Below are 21284 nucleotides of genomic sequence, written 5' to 3' on the forward strand. Positions count from 1 at the left end.
AGTGACAGCTGTTCGTGATTCAGGCACGTCGCTTTTACAAGACAATGAGAGACTTAATCAAGTCGCCTTTGTTCTCTCAGAGCCTGAACTTTTTATTTTCTTGCCGCTGTGAATGTGACTAATACTCCTGGCCCAACATTTAATACTTCAATTACACATTTTCACTTCAAGTTCACAATTTCAGATTACACACATTAAATCTGATGCCTGTCTACTGACGTCCAACACGGAAGAAGCATAAAATGACAGATTCTTAAGTTGGCACTCACAGATTGCGCTCTATATTTAAAACATTTCGGCAGCTATCAAACTATTCATCCATTCAATCGGCAGCTGGCATGATTAAAAACTGAAAACTATAATCTTTTGTGGGTGGTGTTTTTAACGTCACTGGTTCCTCCCTTTTGTGTTGGTGCCCCCGTGAGGAAAATGCCTGACATTGTCATAGAAAACAGAACTTGTTGAGAGCTAAATTAGGAAAGATACTAACTGTAGTAGGGCTGAGAAAGATGCATGTTATGCATGTTAGAGTCAGAGTTGCAGTGAACAGTGGCAAACAGAATGCTGCACAGCTAGCAAGCCTTAAAGGCAGATGGTTAACACCCAAACTGACAATAACAACAGTTCATGTGAAGGAGATCTTTCAGGTTAACTCCTTTCTCACATAAACATGTTTGTCTGATAAACATAAACACAACTATTTTAAACCAGAATGTCAATGACAATCATCTGCCACAGATGGCTGCCCCTCCCTGAGCCTGGTTCTGTTAGAGGTTTCTTCTAGGGCTGGGTATCGTCACTGATTTCTAGAATCGATTCAATTCCGATTCACAAGGTCCCGAATCGATTCGATCCACGATTCGATTTAATTCGATTCGATTAGATTCACTTCGATTTGAATCTGGGAAATTTTGACAGTCAGAAATATTATAATTCAGATCAGGTGTGAGCGTCACAGCAGAGGCCTTTGTGTCAAAGTAGCTGAAGATAAAACACAGAAAAGCATGAAGGTGATTTTCTTGGCCTGGGATTTTATAAAAATATTCTGCAGTACATCAAAAACGAAAGAAAACCATTAATGAACACATGAACGTTACCTCTGTAGTTACAGCGGCACAGCGTTTTGCATTTTGCATAATTTTAAAAAGTTTAAATTTGTTCAGTATTGAACGGCAGAAGTTAGGTTTTCGTTTCAGAAGTATATAAAACGAAAAAAAAAAAACATCGACCGACAGCGCTGTAAACAACGGTAGACTTGTAATGCGAATAATGCAGAAAACAGTACAGAGAGAGAGAGAGAGAGAGAGAGAGCTGTGGTCGAAGCAAAACAGTAAAAGTCAGAGTGAATTCATGACGATGTTTATGTGAAGCTAGTTTGGATCTTCTTTTGCTGCTGGTTCGGTCAATATTATTTGGAGAGACATCAAACTAACAGCTTTAGAATCAGCTCATAAAGGGCGTGAACACAAAGCGCTGAACCGCCGACAGATCAGAATCAGCGAGCTGTCGGCTTTCAGCGCTGACCGTGAGAAAGTCACATCTCACTGATTCTGGTCCGCGGGTCGTGCTGTGTTTACGTCTTTGTGCAGGATCCGTGTTCCTGCTCTCATTTACTGTCTTAGCTGTTTGGTGGTTGAAATTTTGTGAGATTTCACCAGAGATTCTGTCATTTCGGGCAAAATAAATTTATATTAAAAAAATCGATTCAAGATTTTAATGAATTGATTTTACGTTATCCAAGCCAGAATCGATTTTAATCGATAAATCGATTATAAAAACCCACCCCTAGTTTCTTCCTCTTAAAAGGGAGTTTTTCCTTCCCACTGTTGCCAAAGTGCTTGGTCATAGGGGATCGTCTGACTGTTGTGGTTTCTCTGTGTTATTGTAGGGTTTTCACCTTACAATATTAAGCGTCTTCAGGTGGCTGTTGGTGCTATATAGATAAAAGTGAATTGAATTAAACTGAACTTTAATGTAGAAGAAAATGTGATTCTGAGTGAATTTGAACCCCTTATATGACCACTGTGCGCAAGTTTCACTAAATTCTGAGCAATCTTGTAGGAACAGCGATTCTTATGTGTCGTGGATAATTATTACGTCTTACGGTAGATTAATCCTGGAGAAACCATGGGGTCAAATTTGACCCCATGGTTTCCCTAGTAAACCAATGGGGTCGGCTCTGACCCCATGGGTTCTCCAGGGTTAAGTTATGTATAAAATATGAGGTTATCATAAAATTGTTACTATAAAATAGCTTAGCTGCTTTATGGTTAAACTCAAGACACTAGTTGACACTGAGACACTGGCAGTCACCTTTATAATTCAACAATATTTAAGTCCCTATGATCAAATTTACATACAGGCGCTGAGCAAGTAAAGGGCAATAACATAACTAGGGCTGTTCGATATATATTGGATGACGATATAAAAACGTCTATCGTTTCATTTTACGCTATCGTTTGTTTCGTGGTGTCGCAAAATAAACTGTTTACGACAATATTTTTCATCGTTCTGATGGTCACTGTAGTGGCTATATTAATTTCTTAAAGTTCTCTCTTTCTCTTATATTTAATATAACCACACTACGGACGGACAAGCGCCTGTTTTTATGGTTGAGGTTAGCAACAACGACGGTAACACTTTCGCGTGTCCGCTTGTTTATGTTCCACATAAACCTTTCCCAATAAAGCTCAAGATCCTGTTGAGACTTTTCAAAATATACTGAATCACGTGAAAGAGCAAATTATTTACGGATGAGAAGTAAAAGAAGCCAGGTGCTAAAAAATAAACCTTAGACTCAAACGTTAGAACAGGCTTTTCCCCGCAGCACGCCGTGTAATAAATACTCACAAAGATAACGGCGGCCGTTAGAACTTATGTCTAAAAATGTATAGTTTCATGCATCGGTTAAAACACTCGACTCCAGCTACATGACGCGCAGCTGGAAACACCTCCCGTCGAGCTGCCCGAGATTCACAGAATTTACAGAAAATGTTACATTTTTGTGATTTTTATTGTTATCGGGACGATAGAATTCTTATATTGGGATATGAGACTTTGGTTATATCGCACAGCCCTACACATAACCATTCAGCAATTTAAGCCTTTTAGTTTTAGATACTGTAAGTGCTTTAGTAAGTTCAGTGTCTCACTTAAGAACAAACGGAAAGGAAATTTAGCTGCTAATGGACACATACTAGGCATACTAGACAAGATGAGATTGCATACTGCCTACAAACACAAACACACACATACACACACACACACACACACACATACTATATGTAGACACTGACTCACGCAGGCAATAAGATAAATGTAAGATGCTACTAGGAGAGCGTCTATGACTCATCAAAGGAAAGATTCCTTGCAAGGAAAACAACATACTCTGCACGTATGTGTGTCTTTGTGTGTTTATGTGTGTCTGTGTGCACACTTGTATGTTTATACAGGACACCGACTGTCTAGATAAAACCAACTCTGCATCACTAGACACCCACACATTAAAGCCGAAACTCCCCCCTCAGAGATCCAACGCCGCTCACACAAATAATGAGTGAGGGCGAGAAACAAACACCCCCTCGCCTGCACAGACACGCACACACACACAGAGGCACGTGCATAAACAGGCTGACACACATTCATAATGTGATCCAAAAACATGTTTGCAAAACACACCCACACATGCGCATACCCCTGGGCACACAAACACATTCAAATGCATAAATTTAGGCTTTGTAACAATTTTGAAGGTCACAATCCATCCCTAAGCACTAGCTCCCGTTTCATCTGATTTAGGAATCAGGAAAAGAGAAAAAAAAAAAGTTTAATGTCCTAAAAATACTTTGGGACTCAAACAACAGCATCAGCAGCTGCAAACAAAAAGGCAAAGACAGGTTTTGATCTTCATTTAAAAGCTTAAAAATGGAAAGTGACAGAGCACAATTTCCTTCTTACCAAAATAGCACAAGCCAGTTTTTGAACAATACAAAGCGAGTTATTAAAAAAAATCAAGTTATTCTGATGGGGTATCAGCAAAGTTGCACACTAAAAATAAAGAGATTTTGTAAAGCCCCTTATAAAGTGATGGCAAAAAAGATGATTCTAATATGCTCAAATATAGACAAATATTTCTTATAAAGGCTTTGTTCTCTAATGAAATGCTTAAACATGAATTATTAAACAGCAGGAGTTGCTTCATAGATATATTTCCTCACATGAATAATTCACATTGGTCTCACCCCACTGGAGTAGGCACGAAAAGGGTGAAAAGAGGAGAAGAGCGAGATGTGGTGGAATAAGAGGGCGAGCAGGAGGAGACGGAGGCAGACAAAAGAATGATGGAGGGCATGAAAAGGAAATGAGGAGGAGAGAAAAGGAAGAAAGACGAGGAGGAAAAATTAGGTGCCAATGTGAAATGCCTCAGACACAGTTCTGTAAACACCGCACTAATACGAATACTAATAAGATAAAAGCAGCATCAAATGTGCATTTGCAGAACACATCAGCAGAACATAAAAGGCACCTCTCTAATTACCTTCAAACTAAAGCTTTAAAGTATATTTTAAAAGGATGAGTCTGATTGATCCCACTTACAATATTGTGCGGGTATCTGATACCTGTTTTTTTTTTTTTTTTTTATCTTTGTGCACTTTGGAGCTTCATTGTTTCCTGTCCTGTCATTATTTTTCACTAGAGCACAACATGTGTATTAATCCCTATCAAAAAACTTTTTAAATAATGTTTGCTCAAATAACAGCTGTTTTATACAGAATAAAAGCTGAAAAAAGAACTATATTTATGAGATGTTTCTGCATCACTAGCAGAAATTAAATGACCTGTTAGGGCTGAGTGCAACATTTAAGGTACAGACGCCAAAAACTAAATGGACAGCAAGTATAGAATAACATCATGACAGTATAACCTTTATGTGTTCTGCACACTGCTTCAGTTTACAATTTATAATTGCATCTGTATATGTATATATCACTAGATGCTCATTTTATTCTCCTTTGAACATGTGGTGGACTGGATCGAGATACTTCAGGGACCTCCTGGCCCTCCTTTGCCCACGTGTGATCTAGACTTTAAGATTCCCAACAATATAGCCAAAATTTTAAATGTCCAGATGCTTGTATTTAAATGATTCATACTCAGAATGAGTTCTTCTTGTTAATGCTCTGAGGTTTAAGTCGTCATTAGTGCTAACCTTAGCCTAACCCTACATTTTGTGTGAAAGGAAAATTAACTTGTTTGGAAGAAATGCTAAAGTTTTTTCATGTGTCAGTTAGAATGATTATGGATCAGAAAGATGTGACTAAAATAAAAAAACGATCGTCACACTTTAGTCTTGCAGCGGTGCAGTCGGCCGACTGCTTTACTACTGCAGATGATGGATCCTGTGTCACACTCACAGCGTAGCGTTTGGTCTCGCCACTCATGCTTTTTCTCCTGTTAACGTCACCGGTTCCTCCCTCTGCTGGCAGCTGAAGACAGTCAAGGTCACTTTGAACGAACACATGCTGCTGCTGCTGCTCCCGTCTCTACCTCCTTCACTCTAATCACTCTGCCTCTTTACTCCCTCAAGGCAACAGATTAATCTTTGAAAAATAATTATTTTTTCTAACCCTAATAAACAGTGACCTCATATGTTTCACCGGTCGTCTGCTAAATGAGCTAGCGGGCGCAGGCACTAATCTAACATTTGAAACAAAGAAACTGATGGTGATAATGTTGCAGTGTAATTACAGAGGGGGTTGGTAGCTGTTAGAAGATGTTATGGGTTTGTGAGCATGTGCAAACACATGTTAGGTTGTGTCTTTGTGTTTTGTGTATGTGTATGACAGACTGCCTTTACCTCAGTGGCGATGCTCTGGCTGGAGCCATTGTCCAATAAGAACTGCACCACATCCAAGTGATTCTCCTGCGCTGCCATATACAGCGGAGTGAAGCCATTCTGCAGAGAAACAAAAGAAGAAATGATGCTGTTAATGTTTAAAGAATGACACATTCTAACAGATTCTCGATCTATGTGTCAAATTTAATGTTTAAAGGGAATTAGAGGTAATTAATGAAACTTTACCAAGACAAAAACAGCGCAAGGACACCGAAGCATGCTTTATTTTGTATATATTGATAAAGTGTTTGCGTGCTTGTATAAAAAAAAATACTTCTATTAGTACCAAATAATAGTGTCTCAGTTAAATTCCAGTTATATAAAATAATGACCCTTACAGAAAGATGGATTTGTGATTGTCATTTCTCACCCCAAAGAAATTATCGTATATTGGAAAAAACAGAAATATGAATAAAATTCTGCATGTGGACTAAAAGATAGGGATGCACCGATACCGATACTGGTATCGGGTATCGGGGCCGATACTGTAAAATGTGTGTGTACTCATACTCGTAAAAGTTAACCGATACCATGAACCGATACCAACTTATTTCATTAATCAGAGGGTGGCTTGTCATTTCTGTTGTAGTTTTTTAGATTGGCCACTAGGGGGACATCTCGCGCTAAACAGGCACAGGGTTAGGCGAGTGAGACTGGCGGCTCCAGAAAAAAAGAGAAACTGGAGGCTGCTGTAGCTAGGCTAAACAAAATGTCAGCCAACTTTAACTCAGGTTTTGGAAAAGCGATGAAAAATGTCAAGAGAAAATCCACAGGCAGTTAAAATAACAGAGACTCTGACTCATTTTATCACTCTGGATGACCAGCCAATGCCGGTTGTGGAAAACATAGGATTGCACCGTCTTCTCAGCATACTCGAGCTGCGATATAAAATATAATAAATAAACAGAAGTGTTTATTAAGATTTTATTTTTTATCGGCAGAGAATAAAATAAAACCTGTCTTCCAATTCATTGCATTTGTGTGTGTGTGGTAGAAGTATCGGTTTTTGTACTCTGTATCGGCAAGTACTCAGATCCAAGTATCGGTATCGTATCGGTTTGAAAAAACTGGTATCGTTGCATCCCTACTAAAAGACATTGTGTAGACATCTATACCTTCTTTCTAAAGAAAAATATAGAACCTGTACAGTAAAACACATTTGACAAATTAAACTAAATGAAGTTACAATACAAATGATTAAAAAAACTAGTGTTAATAGACTAAAAACACAACAAATGTTGGTCAGACTGATATCAAGGAGTCAGGTGATAAGGTGATTAATCCTGTTAATATCTCTGCTTACATTAAGTCATTGTGGGCAGTGCTGAAACATCAATAAGCAGTACTGCTTTTTGGCAATATTGGTTTCTGCATAATGTGATAAAGCACCTTGATGTGTCAGGCGTGAAATTGACTGCAAAACAGGTTTTTATTCTATAAAAGATTTCTTAATTTGATTTTCAGAAAACTTGATTGCCACACATGCTGTTATACACTAAAACTACGATGACCCAATCATACTTGAAAGCAGGGAGATTATTTTTCCCTGACTTCCACCACCCCACACAAATGTTATATTCTAGCAGCGTTATCATGGTGTACATACCGTCACCTCAACACATACCTCACACCTGATAAGAATGTAGATAAAAGTCAGTGTGGGGCTGAAGCTGACAAGTTTGTGTGTGTGTGTTACCACACTAGATATAAGAAAACATATCTCCATAGCAACACAGGCATCCAAAAACCACTTCAGCATGCAAAAAAACTCCTCTTCATCCTCCTCTTCCATTCTTTGTAGTTATTCTGGTGTCACTGCACCAAATGCTTTCCTCGTTATACGCATAATTTAAAGGGGGCAAATTATGCGAAATCCGCTTTTTCATTCTTTTGAATCATAATTATATGTCCCCGGTGTGTCTAGTGACCCAGAAAGTACAAGAGAAGAAGACCCCCACTGTCTCCATAAAGCATTTTTCAGAACAATCATTTTTATCCTTTATTGGACAGGGACAGTAAAGCATAGACAGAAAAGTAGAGAGAGACTAATGGGGATTAATATGGAGGAAATAGACTGGGTCATTTTTGAAACAAGGCCCCTGCAGCCTTCAGCATATGGGTTGCCTGTTCAAAAAACTAAGCTATAGTGACACTCTGGTTTATAAGCTCCTTTTAATGTGAGAAGAGAATAAGCACCACCCATTACTGTTGGAGAGATCCTAAACATCTACTCCTTAGATGCCGTGAACACAGTAACGTATTACAAATGATTTGTTACTTAATTATTCCTTGAAGAGAGCAATTTTGTTACACTGCTTGTTAGATTATTTTCATGTTACTCCATGAGAAGTGCTGAAATGCACTGTCTCGTAATTACCAGCTAACAGCATAAACCTGAGGCTACAGTCCCACATAAACATACCGTCATACAAAACTAACTCTTTCTTTTAGTGTTTAAATGACACAAATTTGACTGCATGGTTAAAAACTAAAGCTTCACATTGCCCGCTACTGTAATTCTACTGTGGAATCAAGTGTCAGTAGAAAAAGAGAGGACAAAATGCTGAAGTTCACACGGGGAAAAAGAACGTGGCACTGTGCAGATAGCTAAAGATACTTTTTAACCCAAGTATTGCAACTGCATTGTAAGGACTAAATCTGGTACAGTGATGGACATTGGTGATGTACACTGGTAACTACTAGAATTTGCATTAAAATCAATTGACCTTCTCCTACTCTTCAAGTAAAATCGGGGATGGAAAGAAGCTCAGGTCAGCACTAAAGATTAAAGGTCATCAATACTGATGTCATTTTCTTCCTCTCATCAGCTGCAGCCAAAGCCTTCACAGTGACATCGTTATAGTTGCTGCGGTGACAAGTCCACTGTGAGTGTGTGCGCATGCTGACTATCGAATGTGGGCTAAGCTGCACAGCAGAGTTGCTGACACAGCAAGCAAATACACACACACACACACACGGACCCTGTATGTACACATTCTTCTGGATGAATGCACAATCTCAAACATCGTCTTCCAAAAGAGATGATTTCACTGTACAGCCTTGTGAGTTCATGTGTCTGTGTTTTCGGGAGGGGATGCCTTACCTGAGACTGAGCATTGACGTTGGCACCGTGGGTGACAAGCTCCTTCACCACATCTGTCTGTCCAGCAAGAGAAGCTATGTGGAGGGCAGTGTTTCCTTTCTAAAGAATAGAAACAAAACAAACATTTAAAATTTGAGGAAAACTTAGGAAGAATTATTTTTAGCTTTTTGGATGCATGCAAAGGCCTGGGCTATGTGGATGTTTATGAGTCACACAGGAGAAATGTTTTGCATATTGCTTGTTTACAGCAGAGGTGCAAACTGCACACACATCTCTCTGGGGGAGTGCAGGAGAGTTAAAAGCAGCATGGATTGACTTAAGGCTATGGAAGCGTTTAAAGCACTTTTACAAGCTTCAGTGTCTGATTGCTGCAAATTGAGTGAAAAATATCACTTTTTATTAAAGTCCTATCTCAGTCAAAACTTAATATTTGCTGCAATATGATATCATTGTCTGTCACTTCTGTAAATCATAAATTAGAATTCACAGGAAAGGACAATTAATATAACTTTGGGACTGTGTGTGTATATATGCAAACTATGATTAGCGCTAATCTCACAAACTATAAATAAAATTAGGCTAACAAAATAATAATTGCATCTTGCAATATAATTTATAGAATTTATAATGTAAAGCTTGGAGAGAGCATATTCCCCCAAAACAGAAGACTGACAAACTGAATAAGTCTACAAATCACAATCTGTTCATATCTGTTCATGAATATCATTCATTTCTAGTCTTTTGTTCTGTTGGCGAGCACAGATTAAAGGGCTGCCCACTGAATGAAAATGAGCACACAATCTGAATCCATTAGCTGGTCTGCTGATTGATGCTAGAAACTGATGCTAACTTTACTAGCATGAATTTTATTCTTTGTTTACTTTGGCATTTAACACTGGTTAACTTATCGAGTAATAGAGCATCCTGATGTGTCCAGCTCTGCTAACTATGACACGACTGAGTCAAGTGCACTAGCCCAACAGTCAGGACACCAGCAGTTAGCCTATTAGCCTTTAGCTTGCAAGCACTAATACTTCATAACCAGTCAACTTGGTCTTGCGCTTTGTTACCAAAATAAACAGCATTTCTAGAGTAATGCTTTACCTGTCCTTTGATAGGACTGTTGTTGATGGTGATGCCACATTATTTATAACTTGTTAGGCCCCTAACACAGTCTACGGTAACTACGGTAGCTAAATTGTTGTCAGTAGCTAGCTAATTATAAGACTGCATCTTTTGCACTTCACATCAAGTGTTTAACTGTGTGCAACCAAAAGAAACTTTGCCTGTTTCCCTTTGTCCATAGACCCAGCATATTCATATGCAGATATATACAGATTAAATATACATAACCATGAACAACACATCCCATATGGAAAAGATATATATAAATCTTATAAAGTTTGTATCTGTCTTGTATGAAACTTGTATGAAAAGCATACAAGAGTGAAAACAGATATAAGATCCCTTGAAAAATTATATAATGAAACTTGTATGTTTTGGATACTTACTAAAACAATATATGAAAGTAATGAGAAAGTGGCCACTTTCACGAGTAAATCATATAAGTTTTTACTATTTCTTTTCCATATGGGATATGCACATATTAGTTAAGGGTGAAAATTAAGGTTATAGCATTACTTCTGAACACCGGTTCAACTTGAATAACAGATACAGACTGTGCAAAGGGAAGATAAACATTCAAGAGTCACAGAAAGAGAAAAAAATGGAAATACAAAGAAGAAAACTTGGCACACTGAAAAGGCAGAGCTAGTATGATATGTGCATTACTCATACTGCAGCTCTAATGGATGCACCTGTTATATGTGTGTGATCCATAGCAAGCAGCAGCTGTCGCCATGCTGTCATTCTTACTGCCACTAAACCCTCTGCACATACACCTCGCTTCGTTCCTCACATGCTTCGCCTCTCGTTCCTACTGCTGCTGAATCTAGTTTAGAACAAGATACAACGGTTTGATTCTGACATTAATTTGGGATTCTTGAAGTTTTCATGGCTCATTTGGGAGCCATTGTATGAGTGAGGGATACACATCAGACACTGTTGAACTGCTTTTGTAACATGTCTGTTCAGAGAAAACCTGTTATTGGTCATTTTCTGACTAGTTTTATAGCATTCCTTGACATAGTTAATGTTGTAGTTTTAGTTTGCTATTCAAGCTAAAATTGAATAGAAGTGCTTCCCCCATCACAGCATAACATAAATTGTGACTGAATGAAATGTACAGTAGTGCATTCTTTCCTTGGCTCACTTATGTCGCACATAAAACACTTACAAGGGCTGCCATTACAGCCACACTTTATAAACTTGCGTAATTACTATATAAGCACATATTAAAACCAGAATTTGTCTTCTTCTGGAAGGATTCAGGTTACAGTCCCAGAGAACTATTGATATATTACAATGCTCACATTTGCAGGGCTACAAAAGCCTCTCCTTTATTCTCTTGTTCTTGTGTTTTTTCTGCCCTGTGCAATTAAATGTCACCTGTATATGCAGCTGGACTATAATGGATTATCAGCTTTGGTACGTTACAGATAATGGAGTTTCCTAAGGTATCTGATCTTCTGGAAGCATTTCTGACAGATATTCTAGTTAGAAAGTTGACTTTTCAAAGATTAGAACAGAATAGTCACACAAAATCCCCATGTGAGTAACCAAGTTAGGTTTCTGTAACCATGCCTATCGTGTTTTATGTGAATAACTACTTGCAGCACTGTGAAGTTCTTACTGGAGAGGCTGTCTGCAAATGTGCACTATTATGTTTTAATATCAGATCTGCCTTTTCTATAAAGGTATGAAAAACTAGCATGAAAAGGGGAAGCTCAGGTGGAGAGGGGTTGCAGAGCAGCTCGCAGGGGCAAGAGTAACTGCTCATAGGCTAAAATTACTCAAACTGCAATTGGATTTACAGAAGAGTTTTAGCTGATCGGATCACATTGTCAGCTGGTGTAGCAGGGTTGTTTATTAATTGTTGAGCTGTTTTTACATCTGCCTTTTCACTCACTTCCAGCATGCTCAGATAGTATTAATAAGTCATTAGCCTAACCAAATGCTTACACGTTTATACCCAGTATTTAGGAGTTTTCATGTGTACAGATGTGTTACAGAAGGGTTTGAGGGACTCCATCAACTATCTTGAACAATATAATGAAAAATCAGACAAAGTAAACTAATAGTGCACGGCACATGGGCACAAAGAGCATCAGCTGCAAGTCTCTGGTGTTAATACCACGACCCTGTATTAGTATTTTTAAAACCATTGTTGTAAGCAGACTGCTTCAGTGCTGGCAAACATCTGTAAGAATTGTGAGTTATTACCTAATTACTCCCACTAACCTAGTTTAGTGTGGTGATGTCAGCATCATGGCAGAAAATCCAATCATCGTGAATTTAATCGCCTTTCTTCTAATGGATGAATTTAATGCAGTGGAGCATTTCACTGTCAAACACTTTACATACACAACCAGACCAACAAGCCCTATGTGGTGAAATACCAGAATGTCCGCGACAGGACTTATACTAAATCAGTACTTGACCTCTCTGCTCACATGCAGCCATTCATCTCCTCTCCTGCTGCTTAATCAATGTGACTTTGGGAAGGTGCAGACTCAGCAAACCTTGTGTGTGTGTGTCTGTGAATTCATGCATACATAGTGTGCCTGTGTGAGTGATTGTGTGTTTATGCGACTCCTGGGTGGCACACACCTTAGTAGCAGCATCCACATTGGCACCCTGTTTGATGAGCTCAGCCACCACTTCCACATGGCCCTCCTTCGAGGCCAGATGGAGAGCATTGAGGCCATTCTGGAGAGAAAGAAAAGAGAGGAAGAGGAATGGAGATTCAATTAAAATAATCTTTATTGTTTTGTGTTTTCCCCTGCAAATCTGGTCTCTATTGAGACTAACATACAACATATAAACTCTTTATGTGTGATTTTGAATCCAAACCATTTGGTATACTTGAACTAATTTAGTTTAGTTCCTGTAAGTCGTGCATTTAGGGAATGTAACATAAGAAACCACAGGCTGAATTGGTGACCATGCAGGCATGGCAATAGTCTAAGGTTGTGCCTGCTTCACAAATTATATAAATAACTAGAAGAACTATTCCTACAATTTAAAGCTGAGTTTGGAGTTTCAGCGATAAAAAGACTGTGGATACATGGTTTGAGTTGTTTATATGGAAATTTTACTTTAAAAAACTCTACAATGGTGCAGTCTTATTAGCAAGCTTACCTGATTGCAAATATTAATGTCAACCCCATTTTTCAGGTAATCCAACGCTTTCTCAAGGTTGCCAGCCCGAGCAGCCCGCAGATAACAAGCGTTTACGTCTGTCTGCAGGAAGACAGAGACAGGAGAAAATGATTATTATCCTAAACATGCAATGTATTACAATGAGCTGAACAAAAGACACACACAGGAAAAAATGAATGCACAAACAATTAGAATCTTAGAATGCTGCTAAAATAAACTTTTCCTATGTAAAGTATTTATTATCCTAAAACAGCGGTAATATTTAATGTTCGAAGCTTATTTTAGACTATTTAATACTTTGGAAATATGTTGAGAAAAACAACTTGGAGGCTATTATTTTTGTCAAAGCTTACTTATGAATCCTTGCAACAGGAGATAAGTTGAGTAAATCCCCCAAAGCTTGTATGTTATTAGCCAAAATGAATAGATTAGAATGTGTGTGGTAAACCCTTTGAGGGCTCGAAGAAGCTGAATAAGAGCCAAAATAGGAAAACATTCATAAGAGTGGGTCTGAGAGAAATAAAGTGGTCTTCAACATGCCTGCTGGGTTAAACTCCCTAAAACCCTGCCAAGAAAAAACAGCCGGCCAAATCCAAGCCAAAAACCACAGGATTTATTCTGCTTGATACATTTTTTCAAGTTTGATTGGAGCCAGCATGGGACATTTTTTTACAGATTCAATGACACATCTGGATTAAGCTAAACATCAAACTGCACTGAGTTAATTGAATTTGACAACCCCGACTTAAAATTAAATATGTAGAAATAAGTTATTTATCGTGATACTTGCAAGAAGATATTTTTGCATTTGCATCTTAAGAAATTTAACTTGCTATCCTGTTTTGACTGATATTCTCTTCAGGCACATTTCAGGAAACTAATCAACGTAACTAAATAAAGAATCAATAACATTCGATCACAATCAGATGAAGTAGAAGTACTTTGTCACTAATGCAGCCTTTCTTTTGGGAAGCATTACATCACAAACAAGCATAGTGGTACCTGTGCAGCTTTAGGAACACAAGACACCACATTTTTAAGACTAAAGCTTATTATTTTCATTTACACTCATCTGCTGGTGAGCTTACAACGCTCTGCAGTGAGGTAATATATCTTGGATGCAGGAAGAAGAGAAGATCAGTACCAAATTAATCTGTAAATGCATTGTCAGCACTATGAAAATGTGAAAAATGGCATGTCTAAACTGGCAGAGTATTATATATTAGCATAATGAGCATGCTACATTTATTTCTGCCTATTGCATTTTTTTTTACAGAGGTATTAATCTTTCTGTTAACCAATATTTCTATCAAGCAGGCCTATCACAGCTGTTGGCATCTATAAAACTGCAACATTTCTGAGAAGATGCACATCAGGTTATAGCATAGATTTAACACTATACTAGTACAAAATGATCACATCCATCTTATCAACACATAAAAACAAATATTTTTTAAAGCTGGCTAGACACGGGACTGACTACTGACCCACATAGCAAAATTGGTATGGCCAGGATCTGGCCTACAGAATGTGCTTACACATGCCCACATACTGCAAAGAATGACGGCCCTTTGGTGGTCCAGACCAGGTTTGCCAGATGTGGCCCACACATGGGCCAGTACAAAGGCAGTTGCAGACACACTGGTGGTCCTGTGCTGGCCCAGAACAGTTTCAGCTCTGGCCCCAGATGTAAGCCTAACGTGTACCTTAATCAAGCCATGTAATAACAACATGTGCCAGAACATAATAGTGCAAAAGCAACATGACAAAACTCTGTTCAGACAGTGAATGGACTGATTCTTATATAGCACTTTTCTACTCTCCTGGATGACTCAAAGTGCTCCATACAACATGCCATATTCAGCCAATCACACACTTTCTCTAAACTGACTGCTTCCTATCTACATTCATACACATTCACACTCAGACTGGAGGAGCCAGGGATCAAACCACTAACCTTCTGATCAGTAAGTGACCTGCTCTACCTCCTGAGCTACAGCTACCCAGTAGTAAACATGATTAAACCCTCACTAGGTTTTGAATAAAGTGTACACTCACAAACCTGTCAAACCTGCATTTGATGCTGGGAGCATCCAAAATTATTGTTTTTGAAAAGTAAAGTGTATTTTTTCTGCAAAGGGAGTATAATTATACCAAACACACGCAGTCAACCCTAACATCTACTGCGAGCACCCCGGATGACTAACTGTGTCTCCAAGGGGAGCAGTAGCAGCAGCTGAAGAGCTATTTGCAGTTAACCTGTCACAGCTGCAAACATGTGTCATTATCAATCTGAGCTGAGGATTCTGAAAGAGGGAAGTGAACATGCTGTATGTGCACATGTTTATATCTGTCCCTGTGTGCCAGGATTTCAGGGTGTGGCCCATGTAGGCAGAGCAGAAACAGGCTGAATTTGAGCGCGCTGTGACAGCAGAAAGGTTGAAAAGATGGCAGATAATCAGTGTGTGTGTATCTGATTTCATGATTGCAGTGCCGTGATTCGTCAGCCTACCACACCCATGTAGTTGAATGGATGCCCACACAGTGCACAGGATAGGCACTCTCAAATTACTGTTTGCTCATGTGCCCATTAACCTGCAGTATTCTCAACAAAGTAGATGAAAGGATTTAAAGTTAGCATCAGGCACATCCTATCATTCCAGGAGATTATCTTAATTTCACATCTGGGATCATTCACAAACCCATTTTCACATAGTGTTTGGTACAGAATTCACTTCATTAAAGACAATTTAATTCACTAACATACAATTACTTTCAAGCATCACTGAGAATGGTTACAGAAGAATTTGTTTACCATGACATGGATGATGGCAAATGCTAAACTGCAGCTTTAAAGTAGTTTAAAAAAAGAGAAGAGTGTGATTTCTTAAAAATTCCCTTCTCCCTATTAGGGCTGCCACGATTAGTCGACTAGTCACGATTACGTCGACTATCAAAATCGTCGACGACTAATTTAATAGTCGACGTGTCGTTTGAAGCTTTGTAAGATCATAAAAGACGCAGGACTAAGTAGTAGGATTTAAGAGTGTAATAACGGACTGAAACAGAAGATGGCAGCACTGCATGAACAAGGATGCCAGCTGCCGTTAAACCCTGAAGAAGAAGAAGCTGTCCCAGAATTCATAGCGCAGCCCAGCTCAGTTTCCAACAATGGCGGCAGCTAGTTAGTTTTATTATTACTCTTATTATTTTTTCTGGGTCACAAAATAAACGTTTAACATATTTTCAGGTGAGAATGTAGCTGTGTAAACCTCAAATATCTGCTCAGTTTATCAAGACACCACATATTTTCAAAAGCGCTCTTTTACCCACTAGCTCGATAGCTAGCCGGGGGCTAGGCTCACTAGAGCCGGTGAGCACATTGGACTCCCGGCAAATCGTTTTCAAACCCACTGCCGTCTTTCGCTACTCAGGTTAAACATGATATATAAGTCATTTAGATAACTTAAAAATGTTATTGTTTGGCTTTTTTTAGTATTTTATTTGTTCCTGAGTAAATCGGTTTGGGTGAGATTAAAGTTATAGTTTTAACACAGCTGAATATACGTCAAGCAGACAGCTGATTATCAGAAGTGTGAGATGCTCGAGAATATACTCCGGTGTCCTGTTATATTGTAGATAGCAAGGAGTTTATTAAACTTCACCGAAACAATCTGCAAATTTCATTAAAATTTAACAAACTATCATTTTGTCTTTAATTTTAGTTAGCACATACCTTAAACACTTAAAGCTGTAAGCTAATGATAGTTATATAAGAGCAGATGCTGCTGGTGCAATAAGCTGTTTTACGCCCAATGGATGCATGATCTGATTAGTCGACTAATCACAAAAATGATCGGTGACTAGTCGACTATCAAAATAATCGTTTGTGGCAGCCCTACTCCCTATGCGCCTCCTCAAGCTGTTCTGGCTAGGTGATCCCAAGCCAGTCAAGAGGCACAATGTGTGTGTCTGGGGTAGAACACCTCAGCTAGGAGGTGTCCGGGAGGGATGCTAATCAGAACACTTCAGCGTGCTCTTTTCCTTTTTCCTTTGATGTTTGGAGGAACGGTGGCTCTACTCTGAGCTCTGACAAAATAACTGAACTCACTGATCTGTAAGACTGAGCCCAGACAGCCTTTAGAGGAAAATAATTTCTGCCACTTGTATTTCTGATCCTGTTCTTTCAATCACTACACACAGTTGATGGTCATACATGAAAGCAAAAACCAGTATATCAACAGCTTTGCTTAACACTTGGCTCCGCTTTCACCACAACGGTACATCAACTCCGCCTTTTCTACACTCGTCAACAAAACCTCCAAATACTTGAACAACACAGCTACATTCCCTGCTATGCTGTGCTCACCAGCTAGTCTCCAGCTACATTTCTCTGTCATGGAGCAGGAACTGTAGCTGCTGCCTGCTATCACAAAAGAACAATAACAGTGAACTGAAGCAGCAAAGCTGGAATTCACTTTGAATCAAGTTACGTCTTTCAACTTTGCCTTTGATGCATTGTTCCTGTAAAAATACAGATTATAGCAGCCTTAATGTTTTCATTAAAAGCACAATTGAACTGAATAAACTGGTCTATTGCTTTAAACTGTATTGTGTATTTCACAATCAGTCTTTGCGCAATGTAAAAATCTCTACAGTGATACGAACAATCAAGTCAAGCTCATTGCACCATGAGCTGTGTTATTTGCTGAGGTCATTTCCCACTCAGTGAATAGATCTTATCTAAGGTCATCATCACATATACGCAAACACACAGGAGAGCTTACAGGATGTCAAACACAGGAGTTTCCTGGATGACTGAAACTGCGAGTAACCTCTCTAATGGAGTTTAACATTACTTTTAGTGAAAGTACCGCATTGCAGCTTTTGTAAAGGTTACAGATTCTTGTCATTATTTAGACCTCTATGGAGGATCCCTGCATACTTTTTTGCCTGGCCTTGCTGTAACATGTAACTCAACCTGAAACAAAATAGAAACCATATCAATAACACTGATCTAGTAAACTGTCCCAACTAATATAAAACGCTCTAGTAGTAAGACTATCCTGTTTGCCAGAGTTGGCCCTGACATAATTCACTTTATTTCATCAACAGTGCAAATGTAAAAACGAAACATAATAGTGTCCCCATATTATTTCTGTAAAATAAAAGGATATTTTCTTCTCTCTATGAGGGAATCACGCAGAAATTGTCCCAATAGTTTGGATGTTTAAACAAAAAGTATAATCTTTAATCCAAAGAATAAAAACAACATGTGACAGAAAAAATTGCAACACAGTTTAATGTTTACTACAAATAATTACATGCAAAAACATTTCTTAGTAATCAAATACAATTGCATATTTCAAAATAAAATATTTACTAAGAGTTCTTTCTACCAGTCTGGAAACAGTGTGCCGTGGAGATTTTTAAAACCCAGAGACGGATTGTAAGGCCTGGTGCCAAGCCTTATAAATTTAATGTGGGGGCAGCCTGGGCTGCTTAGAATTCAGGGCATTATCAGAGTTCCAGTTCAAAGCGGCATTCTCTGGAAAAGTACTCTGGTCAAAGAGCAGCACCAGTCCAGCTCAGGACTTCCCCGTTTGGTCAGGCTGACATCAGCTGATACACAGCACACGACACTGAAAATAACCACGTCACTGCTGTGACTGTCTGCTGCATGGCAGGTAATCAAGATGAAGACAGACGCCAAAACATTTTTTTAATATAATCTTTAAATATTTTCATAGCTTTTATTTGAGATGTTCATTAAAAGAAACCCTTATTTTCTGCCTCTGTTACCAACACAAATGCACAGCTAGACTAAAGCTGAATAAACACAGAGCGTTTTTGACACTAACCTGTGCTGGGGAGAGATCCCTTTTATCTGTGTATGAACATGTGTTGGAAAGAAAACAATGCAGTATGAGCTCCAGAATACATTTATTTACACTTATTTACTCTGGATAAATTTAAGTACATTTTCAAAGACTGAGAGAAAAGCAGTTTTTGACTATTTAATTGCTATATTTTCACTAAACACACTTGTTGTGCTTGTTGAAAACCCAGTTGCATACTTGTATGTACTGGATACTGAAAATACCCAATCAAATTAAGACCCGTGCCTACATTTGTATCTATGCTCACAAAATATTTGCTTTCTTTTTTTGGCCAGGTTGCTTAAAGAAGATGTTTACTGTTCTTACTGAGAGTTTTACCTAGTTAAATTAAGGATATCTATTTAACAAAGTAAAGTGCTGCAACTTAAACTTACATGTTATGTTCTTTTCTTTACACCCAGACATGGATTAACCTCCTAGGACATAGGTGTCAAACTCTGGCCCGCGGGCCAATTTTGGCCCGCAGCCTAATTACATTTGGCCCGCGAAGCCATACCAAATTACTATTAGAGCTGGCCTACTGGTATTATACAGCTAATATATATATTGTTTAGTATTAAGCTTTGCTTGTTCCATATTCAGTTTTTCAGCAAAACGTGTTTGAGTCCATAAGAAAAGATTCATTCTTATATGTGGAGGAATAAATATATTTCAATAAATATTAACGTTAGCCCGCAACTTTGTTCCAGTTTTGAATTTTGGCCCACTGTGAATTTGAGTTTGACACCCCTGTCCTAGGACCTGGCGCCCACATATGTGGACATCACATTTTGGGTTATTTAGGCCAAAATACTCAATTTTGCTCTACAAGGGCCTGATACCCACTTACGAGGACATTATACTGCTCTGTTCTAAAAGTTTAAACGGATATCCTCATATGTGGCTCTTATTTTTCTTAAAAACAAAAATAAGGTAAAAAATCTGGTAATTCTTTGTTTTTACATTCATCGGCCTCCAATATGCCCAAATTTCAAAGAGAAATTAAAAATGCATGCCGTGGAAGAGTTCGGGTCTTAGGAGGTTAAACGTAATCCTAGCCTAGCCCATATTTTTCCACCGAACCCATTCTGGGGCTACAGAGAAAAAAGGGAACATATTCAGTAAGCAGCAGTTCTCTGGGTGAAAATGTCTTGTTGGTGTGAGTGGTTAGAGGAGAATAGACAGACAGCTTTAAGCTGATACGAAAGCACCTCAAATAACCACTCGTAGTAACTAAGCTATGCAGAAACAGCCCGTTCTCACTCCCGAGGCGTAACATGCCGACGTTTTGTCACATCCCGCGGCGTTCCTGAGGAACGCGAAAGGAGACTTTCGGCGTTCTTATGGTACGCGGCGGGTTATGGCCGAAATCCAGTGCAATGACGCTCCCGCGGTAATAGACGTTCCAGCCCTGTATTCCAGCCCTAAACCTAACCTTATCCCTAGCCCTAACCATAACCTTTTTCCTGACCTTAACCAAGACTTTAATTATGTTAAATAGCGTCTTTCTAAACGATTTGAAGAAAAAGAGCGAATATGTGTAGATTGAGTCCATACGGTTCTCATATTTCCTCATTTTTCCGAGGTCGTCATTTAGGAACGTGGTGGGTAGCCGAAAACGTAATATGTTGACGATTTGTCACCTAGCGTAAAATGTTACGCTTTGTGAGTGAGAACGTGTTGCAGCCGTTGCCAGAAAAGCATCTCTGAACACGTTGAACCTTGAAGCAGATAGGCTAAAGTGGAAGAAAAGCACACCTGTCAGCTAAGAACAAGAAACACCTGCTCACCAAAACGTTGCCTGCCTTGTATCAATGGTTCAGTCTGATGACGTAGGCCACGGGCGACATAAGTATTAAATCTGACCACAGTGCACACATCTTCTGATGGAAAACATTCCACGTCACAAAGCTCGACTGACTGTCTGATGCTATCAAGTCAATATGGTTAACAATATGTGAGGATCTGCTTGTTGAATCTGTGCCACAAATAATTAAGGCAGCTCTGAAGGCAAAGGGGAGTTCATTCACGGTGTGCTCAACAAAGTGACCGGAGAGGTTACGTGCACTCAGGAATGTCTGCCCACGAAGGCCATTCAGCTACAATAACAGAACCAAGAATCATG

General features: G+C 38.9%; 1 protein-coding gene across 7 annotated transcripts in view; it reads right to left on the bottom strand.

Moving 5' to 3' along the window:
• Nucleotides 1-21284, bottom strand: part of LOC146512338 (ankyrin-3-like) — a 144897-nt gene that overhangs the window by 88426 nt on the left and 35187 nt on the right. For all 7 annotated transcript variants that reach the window (XM_085170860.1, XM_085170859.1, XM_085170862.1 and 4 more), the window contains exons 2-5: nt 13260-13361; nt 12729-12827; nt 9000-9098; nt 5858-5956 (exon numbers count right to left, since the gene is read on the bottom strand). In XM_085170860.1, coding sequence (XP_085026986.1) covers nt 5858-5956; nt 9000-9098; nt 12729-12827; nt 13260-13361 — 399 coding nt within the window. The remainder of the gene's footprint in view (nt 1-5857; nt 5957-8999; nt 9099-12728; nt 12828-13259; nt 13362-21284) is intronic.

This window comes from Neolamprologus multifasciatus, chromosome 8, assembly GCF_963576455.1.
Source record: "Neolamprologus multifasciatus chromosome 8, fNeoMul1.2, whole genome shotgun sequence".
Classification (NCBI taxonomy): Eukaryota; Metazoa; Chordata; class Actinopteri; order Cichliformes; family Cichlidae; genus Neolamprologus; species Neolamprologus multifasciatus.